This window comes from Vipera ursinii (genome assembly GCF_947247035.1).
Source record: "Vipera ursinii genome assembly, contig: scaffold_190, whole genome shotgun sequence".
Lineage (NCBI taxonomy): Eukaryota > Metazoa > Chordata > Lepidosauria > Squamata > Viperidae > Vipera > Vipera ursinii.
The window spans coordinates 21829-41032 of record NW_028148202.1 but is presented as its reverse complement, the minus strand read 5'-3'; the positions used below and the strand labels follow the sequence as shown (position 1 = coordinate 41032).

General features: G+C 46.5%; 1 protein-coding gene and 1 long non-coding RNA gene across 4 annotated transcripts in view; both read left to right on the top strand.

Moving 5' to 3' along the window:
• Positions 1–1041: 1041 nt before the first annotated feature.
• On the top strand, positions 1042–7884 carry LOC310650681. The gene is made up of 4 exons (XR_014494412.1): positions 1042–1147; positions 2591–2693; positions 6436–6549; positions 7842–7884. It is a non-coding gene; the product is annotated as an uncharacterized lncRNA (long non-coding RNA).
• Positions 7885–10463: 2579 nt separating this feature from the next.
• Positions 10464–19204, top strand: part of LOC310650680 (transferrin receptor protein 1-like) — a 29012-nt gene continuing 20271 nt past the window's right edge. Inside the window, exons 1-2 of one of the 3 annotated variants that reach the window (XM_083380261.1) lie at positions 10464–10503; positions 17376–17441. In XM_083380261.1, coding sequence (XP_083236387.1) covers positions 17409–17441 — 33 coding nt within the window. In that variant the 5' untranslated portion in view covers positions 10464–10503; positions 17376–17408. The other 2 variants (XM_083380262.1, XM_083380263.1) reach the window with 2 other exon arrangements.

Sequence of the window (19204 nt, the reverse complement as noted above, 5' to 3'; positions counted from 1 at the left end):
AATTCCTTTCCAGCTTTCTTCTCTGCCCCAATTTATCACCTTTCACAAGGTCTCCCCAGCCGCCAGATGTGCTGACCGCCTCCGAAGCGGCCTTCTTCGCTGAGAGATACCCGCTTATCTGGACGTGAGCCAAGGCAGCCTTGGTGATAAAACAGTCGCACATCTTCTAAGCCGTTTGCTGAATTCCCAGCACCGAAGCATCCATGGTGAAGTCCTAATACCACTTTACAAGGCCTTGGTAAGGCCAGACTTGGAGCACTGCATCCAGTTATGGTCACCACAGTGTAAAAAAAGATCTTGAGGCTCTGGAAAAAGAGTGCAGAGAAGAGCAACAAAGAGGATCAGGGGACCGGAGGCTGAAACATACAAAGAACGGTTGCTGGAATTGGGAAGGTCCAGTTTAATGAAGAGAAGGACGAGGGGGGACAGGATAGCAGCGTTCCAATCTCTCAGGGGCTGCCCCAAAGAAGAGGGAGTCAAGCTATTCTCCAAAGCGCCCGAAGGCAGGACAAGATACAACGGATGGAAACTGATCAAGGAGAGAAGCAACCTAGAACTAAGGAGAAATTTCTGGACAGGGAAAACAATTAACCAGTGGAACTCCTTGCCTCCAGAAGTTCTGGTTGTTCCATCACTGGAGGTTTTTAAAGAGACTGGACAGTGCTTTGTCTGGAATGGTAGAGGGTTTCCTGCCTGAGCAGGGGGTTGGGCTAGATGACCTCTAAGGTCCCTTCCAACTTCTTCTTCTTCTTCTTCTTCTTCTTCTTCTTCTTCTTCTTCTTCTTCTTCTTCTTCTTCTTCTTCTCCTTCTCCTTCTCCTTCTCCTCCTCCTCCTCCTCCTCCTCCTCCTCATTATTATCATTATCATTATTATTATTATTATTATTATTATTATTATTATTATTATTATTATTATTATTATTATTATTAATTATTATTATTATTATGCCTGAATTCAGACATGCAGGTCCCTCCAGAACAATCCAATTTCTTGCCTCTTTTAGGGGTCTTGCTTATTTGGTTTTCTGAAAGCCAGACAAGAAGCAACGGATGGAAACTCGTCAAGGAGAGAAGCAACCTGGAACTAAGGAGAAACTTCCTGACAGTCAGAACAATTAACCAGTGGAACAACCTGCCTCCAGAAGGGGTGAATGCTCCAACACTGGAAGTTTTTAAGAAGAGACTGGACAGCCATTTTGTCTGAAATGGTATAGGGTTTCCTGCCTGAGCAGGGGGTTGGACTAGATGACCTCCGAGGTCCCTTCCAACTCTTTTATTCTGTCCTGTTGTGATTCTTTGAGTTCAGAATATATGTGAGCCTTGAACAGACTTCACCTTCCTTTCTGACCGCCTGCTCTCATGGATGCCTCTGATGTGCAAGCAATTCCCAGAATTCCTTAGTGGGTTTCAACTCTGACAACTTTGAGATGGGTGACCTTCACGCCGAGAATTTCTGACTCGGTGTCTTTCAGTCTTGACAACTCTAAGAGGGGTGGACTTCGAATCCCAGAATTCCCTAGTTATTGTCTCTCAACCTTGACAGCTTCAAGACAGGTCGACTTCGAATCCCAGAATTCCCTAGCCAATTCCCTATTCCTTGGCTGGCTGGGGAATTCTGGGAGTTGAAGTCCACCTGTCTTGAAGTTGCCAAGGAGTTTGAGAAACACTAACACGTGTTAAACCAAGTCAGCTGCTGGGGTTTATAAAGTATTGCTTTTGCCTTAGCTTAACAAGCTATTGCTAAACCATAGCTTGCCATGCTGCACGTCATGTTCATTAAGATGGTAACCATTTCACAAGAGTGAAGGCTTCTAAGCTGGCTTCATTTCACTTCTCCGACCACCTTCTTGGCAGCTGTCTTCACCCTTCCCCAGCTAGATGGTGGTGATAACCCAAAACATCTGGAAGACGCCTGTCTCTAGAAGACGGCATTGTGCTGCTGTGAGGTCTGCTTTTTGCTTGCGCAATACAGGTGGTCCTCTAGTTACAACAGTTCGTTTAGAGACCGTTCAAAGTTACAACAGCAGTGAAAAAAGCAACTTAGGACTGTGTTGTCACGCTTAGGACCTTGGTAGCATCCCCACATGATCAAAATTGAGACGCCACGGATTCCTATTTATGACGGTCAGAGTGCTCCAGGATCCCCTTTTGTGACCTTCTGACAGCTAAAATCAGTGGGGAAGCCAGATTCGCTTAACAGCCATCTGACTAACGTATCAACTGCAGCGATTCGCTTAACGACGGTGGCAAGAAAGGTCCTAAAATGAGGCAAAGCTCATTTCACAAAGGCCTCGCAATATAAATTTGGGGCTCAACGGAGGGCCTAAGTCGAGGGCCCGCCTGAACCCAGAACACACATTTTTTTTGTGTGTTAACCGTTGTCCCGCTTAGCAACGGAAATTGTCGCTAAGGAATTCTGGGAGTTGAAGTCCACCAGTCTTCAAGTTGCCAAGGTTCGGCACCCCTGTTCTAAACCGTGATTTGATTTTGGAGACAATTTGACCTCTCCTAAAATCGGCCGGGGCTACCTGTCATAAGAGGCAATTTTAACCTTTCATCCTCTTTTCTTTCTCTTAATTTCCACCCTCAGCAAATGCCAAGAGGATTGGAAAACCGGAAGAGCTGGTCTTGAAGGATTATTTCAGCGGGTCATAAAAGCTGAAATATTCTAATCTACTACATATGGATTAAAGGTATAATGGTTAACCTTTTTAAGTATTTGTAAGTTTTTATGTCCCAGGAAGTTTATTTCCCCCAGGAAAAAGAAAAAAATCAGCCTAAAGGTATCAGTGGGAAGTTTAAATGCTGGACAGCTTAAAAATGCAACTTGCAAAGAGCGATCTGGAAAACGGAGCCGAGCATGTGGTAGTTGCAAAGCGGATTAATTCCATCAGTGAAGAATTCCAAGTTCTCAAGACTCAGAATCCAGCTCCTTTGCAAGTACAGATAGTCCTCGACTTACGACAGCTCATTTAGCAACCGTTGAAAGTTACAACGGCCCTGGGGGAAAAAAATGACACGATAGGAAAAGGGAGTTACGACCGTTTTTCACACTTGCAAGCGTGGCAGCATCCCCACGGCCGCAGGATCAAAATTCAGAGGATTGGTGACAGACTCGAATTTATGACGGTTGCAGTGTCCTGGGGTCATGTGATTTCCCCACCTTCTGACATGCAAAGTTAGCGGGCAAATCCAGATTCGTTGAACTACCATCTTACTAATGCAATGGTTCGCTTAACACGCGTGGCGAGAAACGTCATAAAACGGGGCAAAACTCACTAAACAGCCGTCTCAGCCACACAAATTTGGGATTCCATGGTGGTCGTAACTTGAGGACATTTATTTCCTCAACCTTTTGTCTCCAGAGAATACAGCCATTCCTCCACTTAACAACCACGAGGGAGCCTAACATTTCCAGGCTAAGCCAGAAAGTTGTTAAGTGAGTTTTGCCCCATCTGTTAAGTGAATCACTGCATTTGTTAAGTTAGTAACAGGGTTGTGAAGTGAAGCTGGCTTCCCCCATTGACTTTGCTTGCCCGAAGGTTGCAAAAGGGGGGGGGCATTCAAAGTTATAAAGGCCAAAAAAAAAAAAAGGTGACTTATGACCATTTTTCGTGCTTATGACCGTTGCATTATCCCCATGGTCACATAATCAAAATTCGGGTCTGAATTGTGTTATTAAGTCACGGACCACCTATATCCCAATGACTGTTACACTAAAAAGTGTTTTTTTTTTTTTAAAAAAAAGGAAAATTAAGGTGTGGGGAAGAGGGGAGAAAAGAGAGAAAAATAACAAAGCTCCAGCTTAATCAGCGGAGCAATTAAGCAGGGATTTTCCTGGCCTCCAATTAATACTTTAACTGCTATTTACAGTTTCTTTGCAGTTAGCAGAAAAGCACCTAGTTTTTTTGTGTTTTTTTTTATTGTGCAGGAAATTGGGTGGTCTCAGATGATCAGACTCACCTTTGCACGATCAGGAAAAGCCCCAGCAATTTTCTTGGCGATTCAAAAGGGGAAAATTTTCGCAATTTTTCTTTTTAGTCTTAAGGTCTTTACACTTACTTCTCTTTTTCACCTGAACTTGACTAATTGCAATTGCTAGGTGGGGCCTTTTCACCCCCATGCTACTATTGTGGTCGTAACTGTCCTTCCTCTTTCACTTCTCTTAAATTGGGTTTCAATTAATGTGTTTCAGTTGCTCAGTTCCTACTTGATGAATAAATGTGCCTGCAAGAGCTTTTAAGGCCTGCTTAAGGAAGCCTAGGCCAGGGGTAGGCATCCTTGGCTCTTTGATGACTGGTGGACTTCAACTCCCAGAATTCTTGAGCCAGCATGGCTCAGCTTGGAAACCCTCTCCCTTTCCCCTCAGCATGGCTGGCTCAGGCATTCTGGGAGTTGAAGTCCACAAATCTTACTAAACCAGGGGTAGGCAACCTTGGCTTTTTTATGACTCGTGGACTTCAACTCCCAGAATTCCTGAGCCAGCATGGGGAAAACTTTGGCCCCCTCATGACTCGTGGACTTCAACTCCCAGAATGCCTGAGCCAGCATGGCTCAGCTTGGAAACCTCTCCCTTTCTCCTCAGCATGGCTGGCTCAGGCATTCTGGGAGTTGAAGTCCACAAATCTTACTAAACCAGGGGTAGGCAACCTTGGCTTTTTTATGACTCGTGGACTTCAACTCCCAGAATTCCTGAGCCAGCATGGGGAAAACTTTGGCCCCCCTCATGACTTGTGGACTTCAACTCCCAGAATTCTTGAGCCAGCTTGGCTCAGCTTGGAAACCTCTCCCTTTCCCCTCAGCATGGCTGGCTCAGGAATCCTGGGAGTTGAAGTCCATGAGTCATCAAAGAGCCAAGGTGGCCTACCCCTAGCCTAGGGCCACTGTTTCTCAACCTTGCCCACTGCAAGATGGACTTCAACTCCCAGAATTCCCCAGCCAGCTGTGCTGTAACCACCTGAATGCTGACGAAAGCCAAAAGCCAAGACTGTTTCACCCTGCATTCACACCACCCTCATGAAGACTTTTCCTTCAACAATTTTTCGTCATGGTTCAGCCCAAGCCGGGAACAAACAACATGGCGACTGCTTTAGAAAGAAGCTTGCAGTTTATTGAAGAGGAGAAGCAGACAGAAAGATGGCTCTCCTCTTCGATAAACTGCAACCTTTCTAAAGCAGACGCCATGTTGCTTGTTCCCGCCTTGGACTGAACCCTGATGAAGGCTTTTCCTTCGACAACCCGTTTATCCTAAGGAATTAATTTTGGGGTTTCCCCCAGGATGTCCTCAGTCAGAAACATATCAACCAGGCTGAGTTTGTTTGCACCACATGCTGAACCAGGAAAATAATAATAATAATAATAATAATAATAATAATAATAATAATAATAATAATAATAATAATAATACTCGCCCACAGCCAGTTGAGCATGTGATACGAATGCAGGAATTGAGTTTATGATTGACCTGGTCAGACGTGCTGCCTGAACCCAAACAGAGAGAGGCAATATTTGGATCCGAGGTATCTTTGTCCATTTTTAATCCTAATATTGCACACCCCTCCGGCCGGCACGTATACATCCATTCTCTCGTAAACAGCCGGCGCCAGAGCTGTTCGTGACCCTCAGGGTTTCTGAGTAAATTTTCAACGGGAAGGCTGGGTCCAAATATTTGGTTGCTTAGTTCAAACAAAGATTGGAAAAGCTGGCCCTGATTTGTAACCTTGTGGCGCCTTAATTGCGAGACCTTCATGAGTTGCCTTGCCGAGAGTTTGTTTTAATGTGTGTGTGTGTGTGTGTGTGTGTGTGTGTGAGGGGGGGCGGGATGTTTTCCTTCCCCCAAAGTTGTTTCTCCTTGACCCTGTAAAGTGTGGGGGGGGATGATGTTCTGTTTCTCTGCTAATTGGGCCTTCAGGTTTTTGTGGGTTTAGAATAGGGGTGTCCAACTTTGGCAATTTTAAGATGTTTCGGACTCCAATTCCCAGAATTCCCCAGCCAGCCACGCTGGCTGGGGAATTCTGGGAGTTGAAGTCTACCAGGTGAAAGTCGCGGCGGTGGCTAAGCAAAGCACTCATGTGATTGCCCGGCTTAACAACTACAATGCCAGCTCTTCCTGGCGCAGTTGTTTAAGTCAGTACACAGATTGTTAAGTGCAACCCAGAGTGCCTCGGGGTGGGGGGGGGCAAGTTCTGTGAGGAGGACCTTTCCTTTGCGACACTGCACAATTGCTCCACATTGGGTAAAGCATTTATTTGTGTTAATTCAAGGCACGCACACACAGAGAGAGAATTTCTTCTCGACAATAATTAAAATTATAGTTTCGGGTGTAATGCAGAAAGTCCTCAACTTACAACCAAAGTTGGAATTAGGATTTCCATTGCTGAGCAAGGCGGTTCTTGCCCAATTTTACAACAGGTTTTTTTGTGTGTGTGTGCCAAGGTTGTTAAAGTCAGTCATGGCAACTGATCGAGCCAAGGCTAAGAAAATCCGGCTGCCTCCTTGATTTTGCCAGTTGGAAGCCAGCTAGGAAGTCACAAATAACACATGCCTATGGTATGTATTATATATCATAGGTGTATATTGTTTGCAAAACCATGCCTAGGATCACAGGTCCAAATTTTGATCACATGACTGTGGGGAATGCTGCAACGGTCAGAAGTGTGAGGATTGTAAGTCAGGTTTTTTTTCAGTTAGACTGGATGGTCACTAAATAAATAGTTGTAAGTTGAAAAGCAATTAAGACGCTCAAAGGCCTGGAGACTAAAGCATACGAAAAACGATTGCAGGATTTGGGAATGGCCAGTCTAGAGAAAAGAAGGACTAGGCGGGGTACATGATAGCTGTATTCCAGAATTTTGAGGGGCTGCCCCAAAGAATACAGGGGTCAACATCTTCTCCAAAGCACCTGAAGGCAGGACAAGAAGCAATGGATGGAAACTCATCGAGGAGAGAAGGAACTTGGAACTAAGGAGAAACTTCCTGATAGTAAGAACAATCAACCAGTGGAACAGCTTGAGACCAGACGTTGTGGGTGCTCCATCACTGGAGAATTTTAAGAAGAGGCCGGACAGCCACTTGTCTGGAAGGGTATAGGGCCGTGGTGGCGAACTTATAGCATGGGTGCCACAGGTGGCACGCAGAGTCTTCTCTGTGGGCACGCGCGCCGTCGCCCCAGCCCTAGGCCTTCAGCTGGGTTTTACAAAACCTTTTCGCTTCAGGCCTCCACCGCTGTGTGCAAAAAAAAAAAAGGTTCAATCAATTTCAACTTCTCGCAGGGAAAAAAAAAGATCTCACAAAGTTGGAATTGATTGATTGAACTTTTTAGTCCCACCCAGTCTGCCGTCACCACCGCAGGCACGCCCACTCAATTGGCCACATCCACCCAATGGGCCATATCCCAATGGGCCATATCCACCCGGCACCCAACGATACATAAGTGGGTTTTGGATTGCAGTTTGGGCACTCGGTCTCTAAAAGGTTCGCCATCACTGGTATAGGGTCTCCTGCATGAGCAGAGGGCTGGACTAGATGACCTCCAAAGGTCCTTCCAGCTCTATTCTAATCGATTGAGGATTACCTGTAATTAAACGAGGATATATTCAGTTATGTTTATGTTGAGTTACCTACAAAACAAGAAATAATAACAATAACAATAATAATAATTCCTTGAGTTATGGCTGCATTTGAAGCCAAAATTTCTGTTCCTAAGTAGGACCTTGGTTAAGTAAGTTTTGCCTCATTTTACAACGTTGCTTGCCAGACTTATTAAGTGAATCACTGCAGTTGTTAAGTTAGTAAGACGGTTGTAAAGTGAATCTGGCTTCCCCTTTGACTCTGCTGGCCAGAAGGTCGCAAAGGAGGATCACGTGACCCCAGGACGCTGCGACCATCATAAAGACACGCCAGTTGCCAAGCATCCGAATCTTGAACACATGACCCTGGGGACGCTGCAAAATCCAGAATTCACGTTGCTAAGCGAGACGGTTGCTAACATTTCCCCCGTTATCGGGATCGAGGGAGACCCTTCCGAAGATGCCCCCCGTTGTCAGGGGTTTGACACACTGGTGCGCACACTGCCGAGGCAGAGACGCCCCTGCCTCCCTCTTTCAGCATTTAAGATGCTGGCGAATAATCATCTCTTCCCTCAAGATTTAAATCTTAAATGGTATACATAAATTGTGTAAGTTGTATGTTTGTTTGTTTTAATCCTGATGTTCTGATCTTGTTCAGTTTCTTGCCGATTAGCCCAAAGTCACCCAGTTGGCTTTCACTGCACTAGAACTCCCCATCTCCTGGTGATTGGTCCACAGTCACCCGGCCAGCTTCATGGCTAAGGTGGGACTAGAACTCTCTGCCTCCTGGTGATTGGTCCACAGTCACCCAGCTAGCTTTCATGGCTAAGGTAGGACTAGAACTCCCCGTCTCCTGGTGATTGGCCCAAAGTCACCCAGCTAGCTTCATGGCTAAGGTGGGACTAGAACTCTCCACCTCCTGGTGATTTGTCCACAGTCACCCAGCTAGCTTTCATGGCTAAGGTGGGACTAGAACTCCCCATCTCCTGGTAATTGGAATCCAGAAATTATATTGCTAGGCAAGACAGTTGCTAAGCGAGTTGTGCCCTGTTTTACGACCCCCGTCATTTGCCACAGTCGTTGAGCAAATCAATGCAGTTGCTAAGCGAATCATGCGGTCATTAAGCTTCCCCATGGGCTTTGCTTGTCCGAGGCCAGCTGGCAAGGTTACAAACACTGGTCACATGATCTCAGGCCAATGCAACCGTCATAAATACATGCTAGCAAGCTGGCTGAGGAATTCTGGGAGTTGAAGTCCACAAGTCACAAAAGGGCCAAGTTTGAAGACTCCTGTTTTACAGCCTCAAGCACGCACATCTGGCTATCCCAGGTTCTCAAGAAGGACTCAAGAGGTGGACAAAAATGGCAAATTCGGTCTAAGCATCTGGCCAACCAACTATATAATACTAGCAGCGTTACTGCATAAAATCAAAATTGTGCCTTTTGGAAAATAAGCAGTTAGGTCCCAAAGGCGCAGCTTTGCAGGATACGCACTCTGGGCATAGCTTCCTGCAGAAACCTCTTCAACAAACCACGGTTTATAACCACAGACTAGCATTAAGCAGGCATGGAAGGATTGCTTCATTCTGTTTCGAAATCACATTGCACTTTTACTTCCTGTGGTTGGATAAAAGATGGGGAACTCATGGGAAAAGCAAACTACTAGATGATAATTTGAAAATAGGAAATAATTCAGTTAAATCTTGTGATCTCCTTCTTTGGAAATTGGTGCAAAAGAAAACCGAAGTAGCTTATAACTGTTTCCTATTTTTGCAAAAACAAATGTTATAAAAACTAGGGTTGTTTTTTTTTCAACCTTCAGGCTTTTGTGTGTTTAGAACGGGGTGTCCAACTTTGGCAATTTTGAGATTTTGTGGACTCCAACTCCCAGAATTCCCCAGCCAGCTGGCTGGGGAATTCTGGGAATTGGAGTCCACACATCTTATAAGGACAGAAACTTTGTTGCACTTCCAATGGGGCTCCAGCTGGCTAGGAATTTTCCAATTTCTAATTCAATTGAGATTAAAAAGAAGGCAGCCATTAGAGACATTATGGTCTTTTGCAATCAGGAATGTTTAATCACTGGCTCTTTAATTAATTGCAGCTCGTTCCTCTGCTTGTGTGTCCCTCCCAGCTTTTGATTAATTAGTTATTTTGTGCTGCACGTATGGTTTTTGCAGCTGGTGAGGCATTTGATTTCTGCTTCTATTTTTTTTTAAAAAAAAAAAACCTTTTCAGACTGAAAAAATGGTATATCGACATATTGAACGATCTCCGTCCCGCCTGGGAGTCTTTCCCGCCTTTTTGCTTGGCCCCGCCCTCTTCCCCAACCTTCAAAGGCCTTCTCCCGCCCTCTGATTGGCCGACTGGAGTGCCAAACGAGACGAAGCAGTCCTTTTTTTTTTTCTCGTGAAGGAGCCTTCTTGGGCCTGAGGTGATTTCTATCCCGCGTTTCTCGTCTGGTGCCCTCCCAACCTCAGCCACGCTGGAGCCGTGACCCACGGCTGTCCATTCCTCATTCTGACGTTCTATTGCTGAACACGAGGATCGGATCTAATCTTCGCCTTCCCTCATAGTACCCCCCCTCCCATCGCCCACCCGCCAGCGAAGCCGATAGGCTGCCAGGCTGCCAATCCTAATAGTGCCGCCCCCTTGGGGGGGATTGGAGAAGGGGCGCGCGGAGGCGCGAGCGGCGAAACGAGGCGCTCTGATTACCCCCTCCGGGAGACGGATTGGCCGGCCGGCGGGTGGAGGGGCGGGGTGGAGAAGGGGGCGCGGAGTCCGCCGCCAACCAGCGACGGGCGTTTGGCGCGAGAGGCAAAGGCGGCGCTCTGATTGGCCGGCGGTAACCGCTTATAAGTACGCGCGGCGGCGGAGTCCGCGTGCAGTGGAGGGAGGGCGCGCTAGTGGAAGGAGGGCCGCTCGCCGCTTACGGGTGAGGTTACGCAAGGGCGGGGCCTGCGGGGAAGGGCGGGGCCTGCTGGTGTCACGTAGGCGCCGGGGGATCCTTGCTGCCCTTCGCCGGGAAAGAACTGGCCGGGCAAGGTGAAACGTTGCGCGCGGGAGGGCACACGGCGACGGCTGGTGGGGTGGAGGGGGGGATTTTTGGCATGGGTGCACGTCTGAATGCAAGCATGCCTGCATTGCATGCCCTTCCTTTTTGCCTGCAAGGCGCGTGTAAAGGACCAGCCTGGATAGGGGGAAGCGAGCAAGCCAAGCGGCTTGCAAAGCCCTGCAGCGGCCTTGCCCCATGTGCACCTGGGAGGCCATTTTGGACGGTGGGAGTGGAGGGTCGTCTCTCCAAGCAGAGCCCCGGGACTTCAAACCAGAAAGGGAACAGGCCTCGCGTGGAGGGGGGTGGGGGTGGGGGTTCGGCGCGCGGCGTGGAGCGCTTGGCTGGCCGCCACGTGCCTCGGAGCACGTGGCCCAGCTGCGTCCTCACTTTGGAGAAGGGTGAGCCCGGGGAGGGCGGGGCGAGAGAGACCCCCCCCCGAGGAAGCACCTAAATATATATGATAAGCGCCTAATCGATGTTATAGGCTCGATTTATATGCTGTGCAAAGTGTCTCTGGGCGGCTTTGCAGCGGCGTAAAGCCACCTTGCCTATGTTTTAAAGACCTGGGGACTCCAACTCCCAGAATCCCCCAGCCAGCTGCGTTCCCCCCCCACACACACACACCTTCCTCTCCCAGGTCTTGAAAGTTGCAAGACTGGACACCCTTGGCATTAAAGCATTAATATAAGAGGGTGTAGAAGTGCCCAGAATGCTGCTTTGTGCACCTAACCCAGGGGTAGGCAACCTCGGCTCTTTTATGACTTATGGACTTCAACTCCCAGAATTCCTGAGCCAGCTTGGCTGGCTCAGGAATTCTGGGAGTTGAAGTCCATGAGTCATAAAAGAGCCGAGGTTGCCTACCCCTGACCTAACCCTAGGAAAATAACATTTTTTTTAAAAAAAATAATCTATATATTGGGTTGATGAAAGCTTGGGTTGGATTCAGGCGTGTTGTGGGAAACCTGTCCTGCTTTTCTTGTTTCTGTGACATTGAGGCTGAAGTTCCTTCTTGAGCCACAGTTTTTTTGCTCCAATGGCTTGCCGTACTTTAAAGTCAAATTCCCTCTCTCCAGCCATAGTGGCGTGCCCTGACCTCTTTTGTCCTCTGGGATGGATGATGCCGAAATTGGACTCCAAATTTCTTGACAGCCCATATCTGGAGACCCAGTTAATGGCTCACCTTGAAACTTAGCCAGGGGGATACTTGCTAGGAGGAGTGAAATCCTGCAATTGCTTTTAGTGGCTTAAGTGGAGAGGAGGAGGAAGCCTTGAGCTGTTAGTTAGCACTAGGCTTTGGTGTTTGCTGCAGCTGAATTGCACTCATGGCTTATGGCTTTGCTGAATAAATGAACGTTGTTGGATTTTTCAGCCATGGTTTATATATACTTGAAAAGAGTTTGAGAGCCGCTTTCATTGTTCCCTCAGGCGAGGAAGCAGGAAACCGAGTTCTAATCCTGCCTTAGTTATGAAAGCTGGTTAAGTGACTTTGAGCCAGTCCCATGGTCTCAACCCCGACCTACCTTGCTGGCTTGTTGTGGGGGAAATGGGAGGAAAGCGTATTAGATATGTTTTCAACCCTGAGTTATTTATATAAATAATAAAGGGGATGAAAAACTAACCCCCCCTCAAGTTAATTATAAAAGGAACTAATTTATGTCAAGTTTACATTATAAAAATAAATTTAAAAAAACTAATTTCAAAGAATGACAAAGTCCAGTTGCCTCTTGAAAAAGCATCTTTGGGATAATTTTAAAAATCTAAGGGAACTACCTCTTTGGTATTCTGTGTCTCGCCGCCCTCTTTTTAATGTTAGAATTTTTAAAGATTCGTTTCTAATCAGAATGAAGGACTTTTTGTCTTGGTTTGTAATATTTTAGGAACTGTTTCTTGCTATGTGCCTATGTATATTTCCTTGTAAAAGAAAACAGTTTTAAGATTTTTTTAAAGCTATGAATGACTTCCCCCTTCGGTGTCCTCTCCTTTCTTCATAAGGGACTTGCTTGAGGGGATTTGTCCAACCTCTTAATAATTATGGCTAAAAATACAGTAAACTGTAAATAGCAATTTTAGTTTTATTCCTTTCCTTATTGTTTCCATCGCGTTGCTTCCCTTTTCCTATGACTTCTTCCTGAATCAGCACCTGAGTTGTCCACCATAACATTAATTTTCCTTTTTAATCATTGCTAAGTTCCACACATGGAAGAAGCTGTTTTGATAACACTTGGATGGAAAATAGAATTCAGTGAAGATGGGGGGGGCATTGTAGGGCTGAGTCTAATTTAACAAACATAAATAGATCTGTACATGAGACTTGTTAGTTTATGTCTCCCCTTTAGGAAATTTATCTTTACCTTTAATATTACCAACTGGTAACGTTACTTTAAAACATGGAGGGAGTAGATTGGTTTAGAACCCATGGAGGAAGTAGTATAAATACTGTATATGTGGTTGGTACACACACACACAAACTACAGATATGTTGTAAAAATGCTATCGAGTATGCGTGTCTGGGTTTGACACGATAGTAAAGTTTTACCTACAGAATTTTGTGCTTTTTATTTTAACAGTTTTAGAAGTGTGCCACAAATGCAGTCGGACACGTTTTTTGTATTTTTTTAAAACTTGTATTAACACAAAAGAGCAATTTGGGCAGTTAGTCCAGTATTAGAAAGCCCTGCATGTGTAAAATGCATTTGCTTTTAAAAGATATGTAAATAATTTTGTTAGACGTTTGAATTTAGGAAATTTGAATGGAGGGTCAGGCTGAACCTGTTCATCTGTCGTTTCTCTCAGATTTTTAGACTGCTGCTCTCAAATGTCAGATAAAAAGAGCAGATAAAAGGTGTGAATGTGTGTGGGAAAGACCTTTGGTTGGGCTTAAAGATATTGAAAAGTGTTTTAATATTTTGAGATCCGTAAGTTTCACTCTTTCTCTCATGTTTTTCCCCCTCTCCTGAAATGACTATATTCATGCGTTCCAACTGAAGATTAACTTCTAATGGTTGCAACAGTACTTTAAACTGGATAGACTCAGCCAACTTCAATAGTTCCTTTACAAATGTGAAGTATTTTTTGAATAGTGTAGCTGCATAGCTTGCTATGTTCAAGTGGTAACCAGTTCCTTTCTGCATAGGTGACTTGTATTACAAAAAAAAGTCAGCCATTTATCAAAGATAATTTTTTATAGCCTGGGCAGTGACCCATGAACCCTTTTTTCCCCCTTTATTTGTTTAAATGCAAATGTAGTTCCTTATTTTAGCTAATATTGAAAGGAAATAGACCCAGTTTGCTGCTTCCTCAGAAAGCAGTAATTTTATGTTTGTTTCTTGTTCAAACAATTAGGGCAGAGCATACAAGCATGAAGCTTTTTAATGCGTCCCAGTAAGTAAAGATAAATCGGAAGAGCTTGTTGCAAAAGAGCTACGTTCCATTTTTTTATTTATTAGACTTTTCTGTTGTAAAGTACTAAGTTGCCACTCTGTTAACATTTGCAGTGGCACATTGCTTCCTATCTTCTCCTGAAAGGCGGGGTCTGATTTGCTTCTTATCTCATGCCTAGCAGCCCAAATTAGCCAGAAAACATCCAGTTTTCCTTGAAACGGTTAATCTCTTCTAGCCAGAACATGTGCAGGCACCCAAGAGCTTGCCAAAGGATTAAGATTTCTATCGTTGCCTTGCAACTTCTTGCTCAACTGTAAAATACTCTTCCATTACCTTGATTCTAAATATACAGTTGCAGTGTTTCACTTCACAACTGTGGCAAAAGAAAAAGTTACAGAACGGGGCAGAAGAAGTCCTTTAGCTGCCTTGCTTAGCAACAGAACGGTTGGGCTGGACTGTGGTCCTAAGCTAAGGACCGCCTGTATATCGCTTTCCGATGAGCACTATGGAAAGGGGAAGCAAAGGGAGATAAATTGTCGGCCTAAAGGCACACTGTGAGATGATATAATTGCAATTTAATAATAATAAAGTTGGAAGGGACCTTGGAGGTCATCTAGTCCAACCCCCTGCTCAGGCAGGAAACACTACCATTTCAGACAAATGGCTCTCTAGTCTCTTCTTGAAAACTGCCAGTGTTGGAGCATTCACAGCTTCTGGAGGCAAGCAGTTCCACTGGTTAATTGTTCTAAGTGTCAGGAAGTTTCTCCTTAGTTCTAGGTTGCTTCTCTCCTTGATGAGTTTCCATCCGTTGCTTCTTGTCCTGCCTTCTGATCTTTTGGACAATAGCTTGACTCCCTCTTTTTGGGGGCAGCCCCTGAGATATTGGAAGGCTGTTATGCTGTCCCCCCTCGTCCTTCTCTTCATTAAACTAGGCATACCCAATTCCAGCAACCGTTCCTTATATGATTTAGCCTCCAGTCCCTTGATCATCTTTGTTGCTCTTCTCTGCACTCTTTTCCAGAGCCTCAATATCTTTTTTTACACTGTGGTGACCAAAACTGGATGCCACATTCCAAGTGTGGCTGTACCAAGGTCTTGTAAAGCGGTATTAGTGCTTCACACGCGCGCGATCTTGATTCCATCCTTTAAATTTAAAAGCAATTTGTGTTCTGAGCCATCCTGATAGTTCTCGGCTGGCTGGATGCCTTGAAATGCTGCGTCTGAGATGGGAAATGGACGTGCATGTGTGTTTGTTCTCAACTGCTCTGTTCCTAGTGCTAATCCTGCTTTTGTCTAGATCTTTTAATCCCAAACCTACATTTCTGGTGATTTTTTTATATATATATTTCCCGTTTTAGGACAGTGTGTGAGAAATACGTTTCTGCACGTTTGGACTCACAGCTGTTCGGCTTTCTAGGTTTCTTGTACAAATTACAATGGAAAATGCAATTCAGAGCTATTTTCTAAATGTAGATTTTTGCTGACGGCCACCTCCACTACAGGGTGGTCCTCAGCTTACAACCATAATTGAGCCCAAGGTCCCTCTTAACTGAGACATTTGCTAAGTGAGTTTTTTTGCCCCATTTTACAACCTTTTTTGCCACAGTTGTTAACTGAATCACCGCAGTCATTTAAGCTGGTACAGGGGTCTTCCAGCTTGGCCCTTTCGTGACTTGTGGACTTCAACTCCCAGAATTCCTCTGCCTGGCTGAGGAATTCTGGGAGTTGGCAGTCCACAGGCCATGAAAGGGCCAAGCTGGAAGACCCCTGAGCTAGTAGCATGGCATTGACTTAATGGTTTGAAGGTCGCAAAAGGGGCATCAAGTGAGCCCGGGTTACTGCGCCCGTCCTAAATATGGGTCCGTTGCCAACCGGCTAAATTTTGATCCCGCGACTGTGAGGATGTTGCAACGGCCATTAAGTGTGAAAAGTCCCTTTTCACAAGATTGAACGCTCGCCAAACGTACATTGTAAGTTGAGGACTAGGTGTGCCTAAGGCACTTGAAGCCTCAGGCCTAGACTTCTCAGTCCTTCCAAATAAGCACCTTTGTTTGCCTTCCAGTCCCGGAATACAAGACCGTGTCTGCACCCTTAAAAGTTTTCATTAATTCCCTGGGTCGGAGGCGGGGTGGGGCGTCTTGTGTTCTGCCTCTCAAGTCGAGAGAGGATGGCGCCGGCTGCAGGAGCGGTCTGCTTTCAGTTGCTGTTAGCAGAAGGTCAGCGAGCTCAACTGCGACGCTGGAGACAATAATTCCAGCTAATGCCGGGAAACCGCATTATTCCGTCGATAATGCAGTAACTGCAAGAGCAGATGGGTGTGGTTCTCCAGTCTCTCTGGGGAATTAGATGCCGTCTTCTCACATCCTTAAAAAAAAATAATAAGAGTTGGAAGGGACCTTGGGGGTCTTCTAGTCCAGGGGTCCCCAACCCCCCCCCGCCGCGTGGACCGGTACTGGGCCGCGGCATGCCAGCAACTGGTCTGCACCAACAAGCACAGCCCCATGCATGAGATGCAGGCAGCACACAAAACCACGCACCCTTTGGGCCACGGAAAAACCTCTCTCCACGGAACCGGTCCCTGGTGCCCCAAGGTTTGGGGGGACCTCTGTTCTAGTCCAACTCCCCTGCTCAGGGGAGGAGAACCTATACCAGGGGTCCCCAATCTTTGGGGCACCAGGGACCGGTTCTGTGGAAAAAAGTTTATCCGTGGACGGGAGAGAGTGTGGGGTTCATGTGCTGCCTGCATCCCATGGATGTGGCTTTGCTTGTTTGTGTGGACCGGTTGCTGGCATGCCATGGCCCAGTACCAGTCCATGGACCCCAGTCCTATACCATTCCAGACAAATAGTTGTCTGATCTCTTCTTAAGAACCTCCAGTGATGGAGCAGCCACAACTTCTAGAGGCAGGTTGTTCCACAGGTGAATTGTCCTCACTGTCAGGAAATTCCTCCTTAGTTCCAGGTTGGTGTGCTTCCATCCGTCGCCTCTTTGTCTTGCCTTCTAGTGCTTTGGAGAATAGGTGGAAACCCACCCCCCTCTTTTTTGTGACAGCCCCTCAAATATTGGAAGGCTGCCGTCACGTCAACTTCTAGTCCTTTTCCTTAGACCTACCCAATTCCTGCAAACTTTCTTTTTATATGCCTTCATGTAATCTAGGGCACAAGTCGTGCATTAAACTCTCATCAGTTGTAATCTAATGTGCAAGCTGCATAACGGTACAGCTTGTACCCTGTTCACCACGATCTCCTAAACTTGCGTTATTAAAACAAATTGTAATTAATTTCTAGAAGACCCGGTAGCTGTGCCTTTGTCAATTTTGTTTTCACGCCAACAAAACGTTGCTAAGTTGCTGTGTGTTTTCTGACTTCTAGGTTGCAGTTGAGGAGCTGAAGGACTCTGGAATTATGAATCACGCCAGGAAAGCAATATTTAACGTGGTAAGGAAGGTTGTATTTATTAGAATGAATGTGTCTGTCCTCTGTTTTTTCAACCCATTGCTGTAAACCAGGGGTAGGCAACCTTGGCTCTTTTATGACTCGTGGACTTCAACTCCCAGAATTCCTCAGCCAGCCATGCTGAGGAATTCTGGGAATTGGAAGTCCACAAGTCATAAAAGAGCCAAGGTTGCCTACCCCTGCTGTAGACAGTCCTTGGTTAGCCACCACTTGTTCAGTGACCGTTTAAGGCAGGGGTCCCCAACCCCCGGTCCGCACAAACATGCAAAGCCCCATCCGCGGGATGCAGGCCGCACACAAAACCACACCCCCTTTGGTCCATGGAAAAAAAACTCTTTCATGTAACCGGTCCCTGGTGCCCAAGAGGTTGGGGGATCTCTGGTTTAAAGTAGGATAGTGGTTATAATTGGTCTGACCTTCTCGGCGCTTCCACGGTCGCATGACCGCAATCTGGGCGCTTGGCAGCCGGCTGGCGGTGACATACGTGGGCATGTGTTTGTGATTGGCAAGCTTCCCGGCTGACCCACAAGCAAAGTCGGCGGGGAGGCCAACAGGGAAGGCGGCAAGTTGTTGCGGGAAGCCCGCCCCGTGCGCCTTTCTCCAGCCCCTCTGCACTCAACCGCCGCTTGCATACCCTTCCCCAAGCCTTGCTGTGCTCCTATCATGAGTTGGGAGGGACCTCAGAGGTCATCTAGTCCAGCTCCCTGCTCAAGCGAGAGACTCTGCCTACACCGTTTCAGACAAATGGTCCTTTCTTAAAAGCCTCCAGCATTTAGACCAGAGGCCCCTAGCCTTTTGGGCACCACAGACCGGTGCCGTGGAGAAAGGTTTTTCCATGGACCAGAGGGGGTGTGGTTTTGTGGGCTGCCTGCATCTCACGGACGGGGCTTTGCTTGTTTGTGTGGACCGGTTGCTGGCATGCTGCGGATCGGTGCCGGTCCAGGGACTTGGGGTTGGGGACCCATGGTTTGGAGCACCCACAACTTCTGGAGGCAAGTCGTTGATTGATCTCACTGTCAGAACACCCGTCCACCCTCTCTCATCTGGCATTAGCTCTGCAACCCCAACTGTAGTTGGGGTGCCCCTTCTCCGCCCCCTGTGCACCTCCCCCAAGCCCTCTTACACCCAGCAGTAGCCACTGGCCTTACCCACCCAGGACTTCAATGAACCAGTGGAACTCCTTGCCTCCAGAAATGGTGAATGCTCCAACACTGGAGGCTTTTCAAGAAGAGACTGGACAGCCGTTTGTCCGAAATGGTCTAGGGTTTCCTGCCTGAGCAGGGGGTTGGACTAGATGACCTGCAAGGTCCCTTCCAACTTTATTATTATTATTATTATTATTATTATTATTATTATTATTATTATTAATTGCAAGGCCTTTTCACTGACTTTGGTTGATGGAAGCTGGCTGGAAGTTACAAGGAGGTGCCTGCTGAGTGATCCACGATGCTCACTTAACAACGGCACGGCATTGCACATTTTGCCTGCGAAGGAAATCCCACACCCACTTGCTGTTGTAACTCAAGGACATCCCTTCTTTTGCAGGTGGCCCCAGTCTGTTTTAGCCATTGGTACGCTGTTAAGGCCTGCTGAAAATTGCTGCCTACGTGTTGGCTAACCAGCAAACTCGGTCTGCCTGTTTTTTTTAACTCCTACATGTCAGACCACAATGTAATGAGCTAGCCTCCAGGCAGCAAGCAGAAGAATGAGGCAACCTCTGACTCCAGTGCTAGCTTGATTTCAGG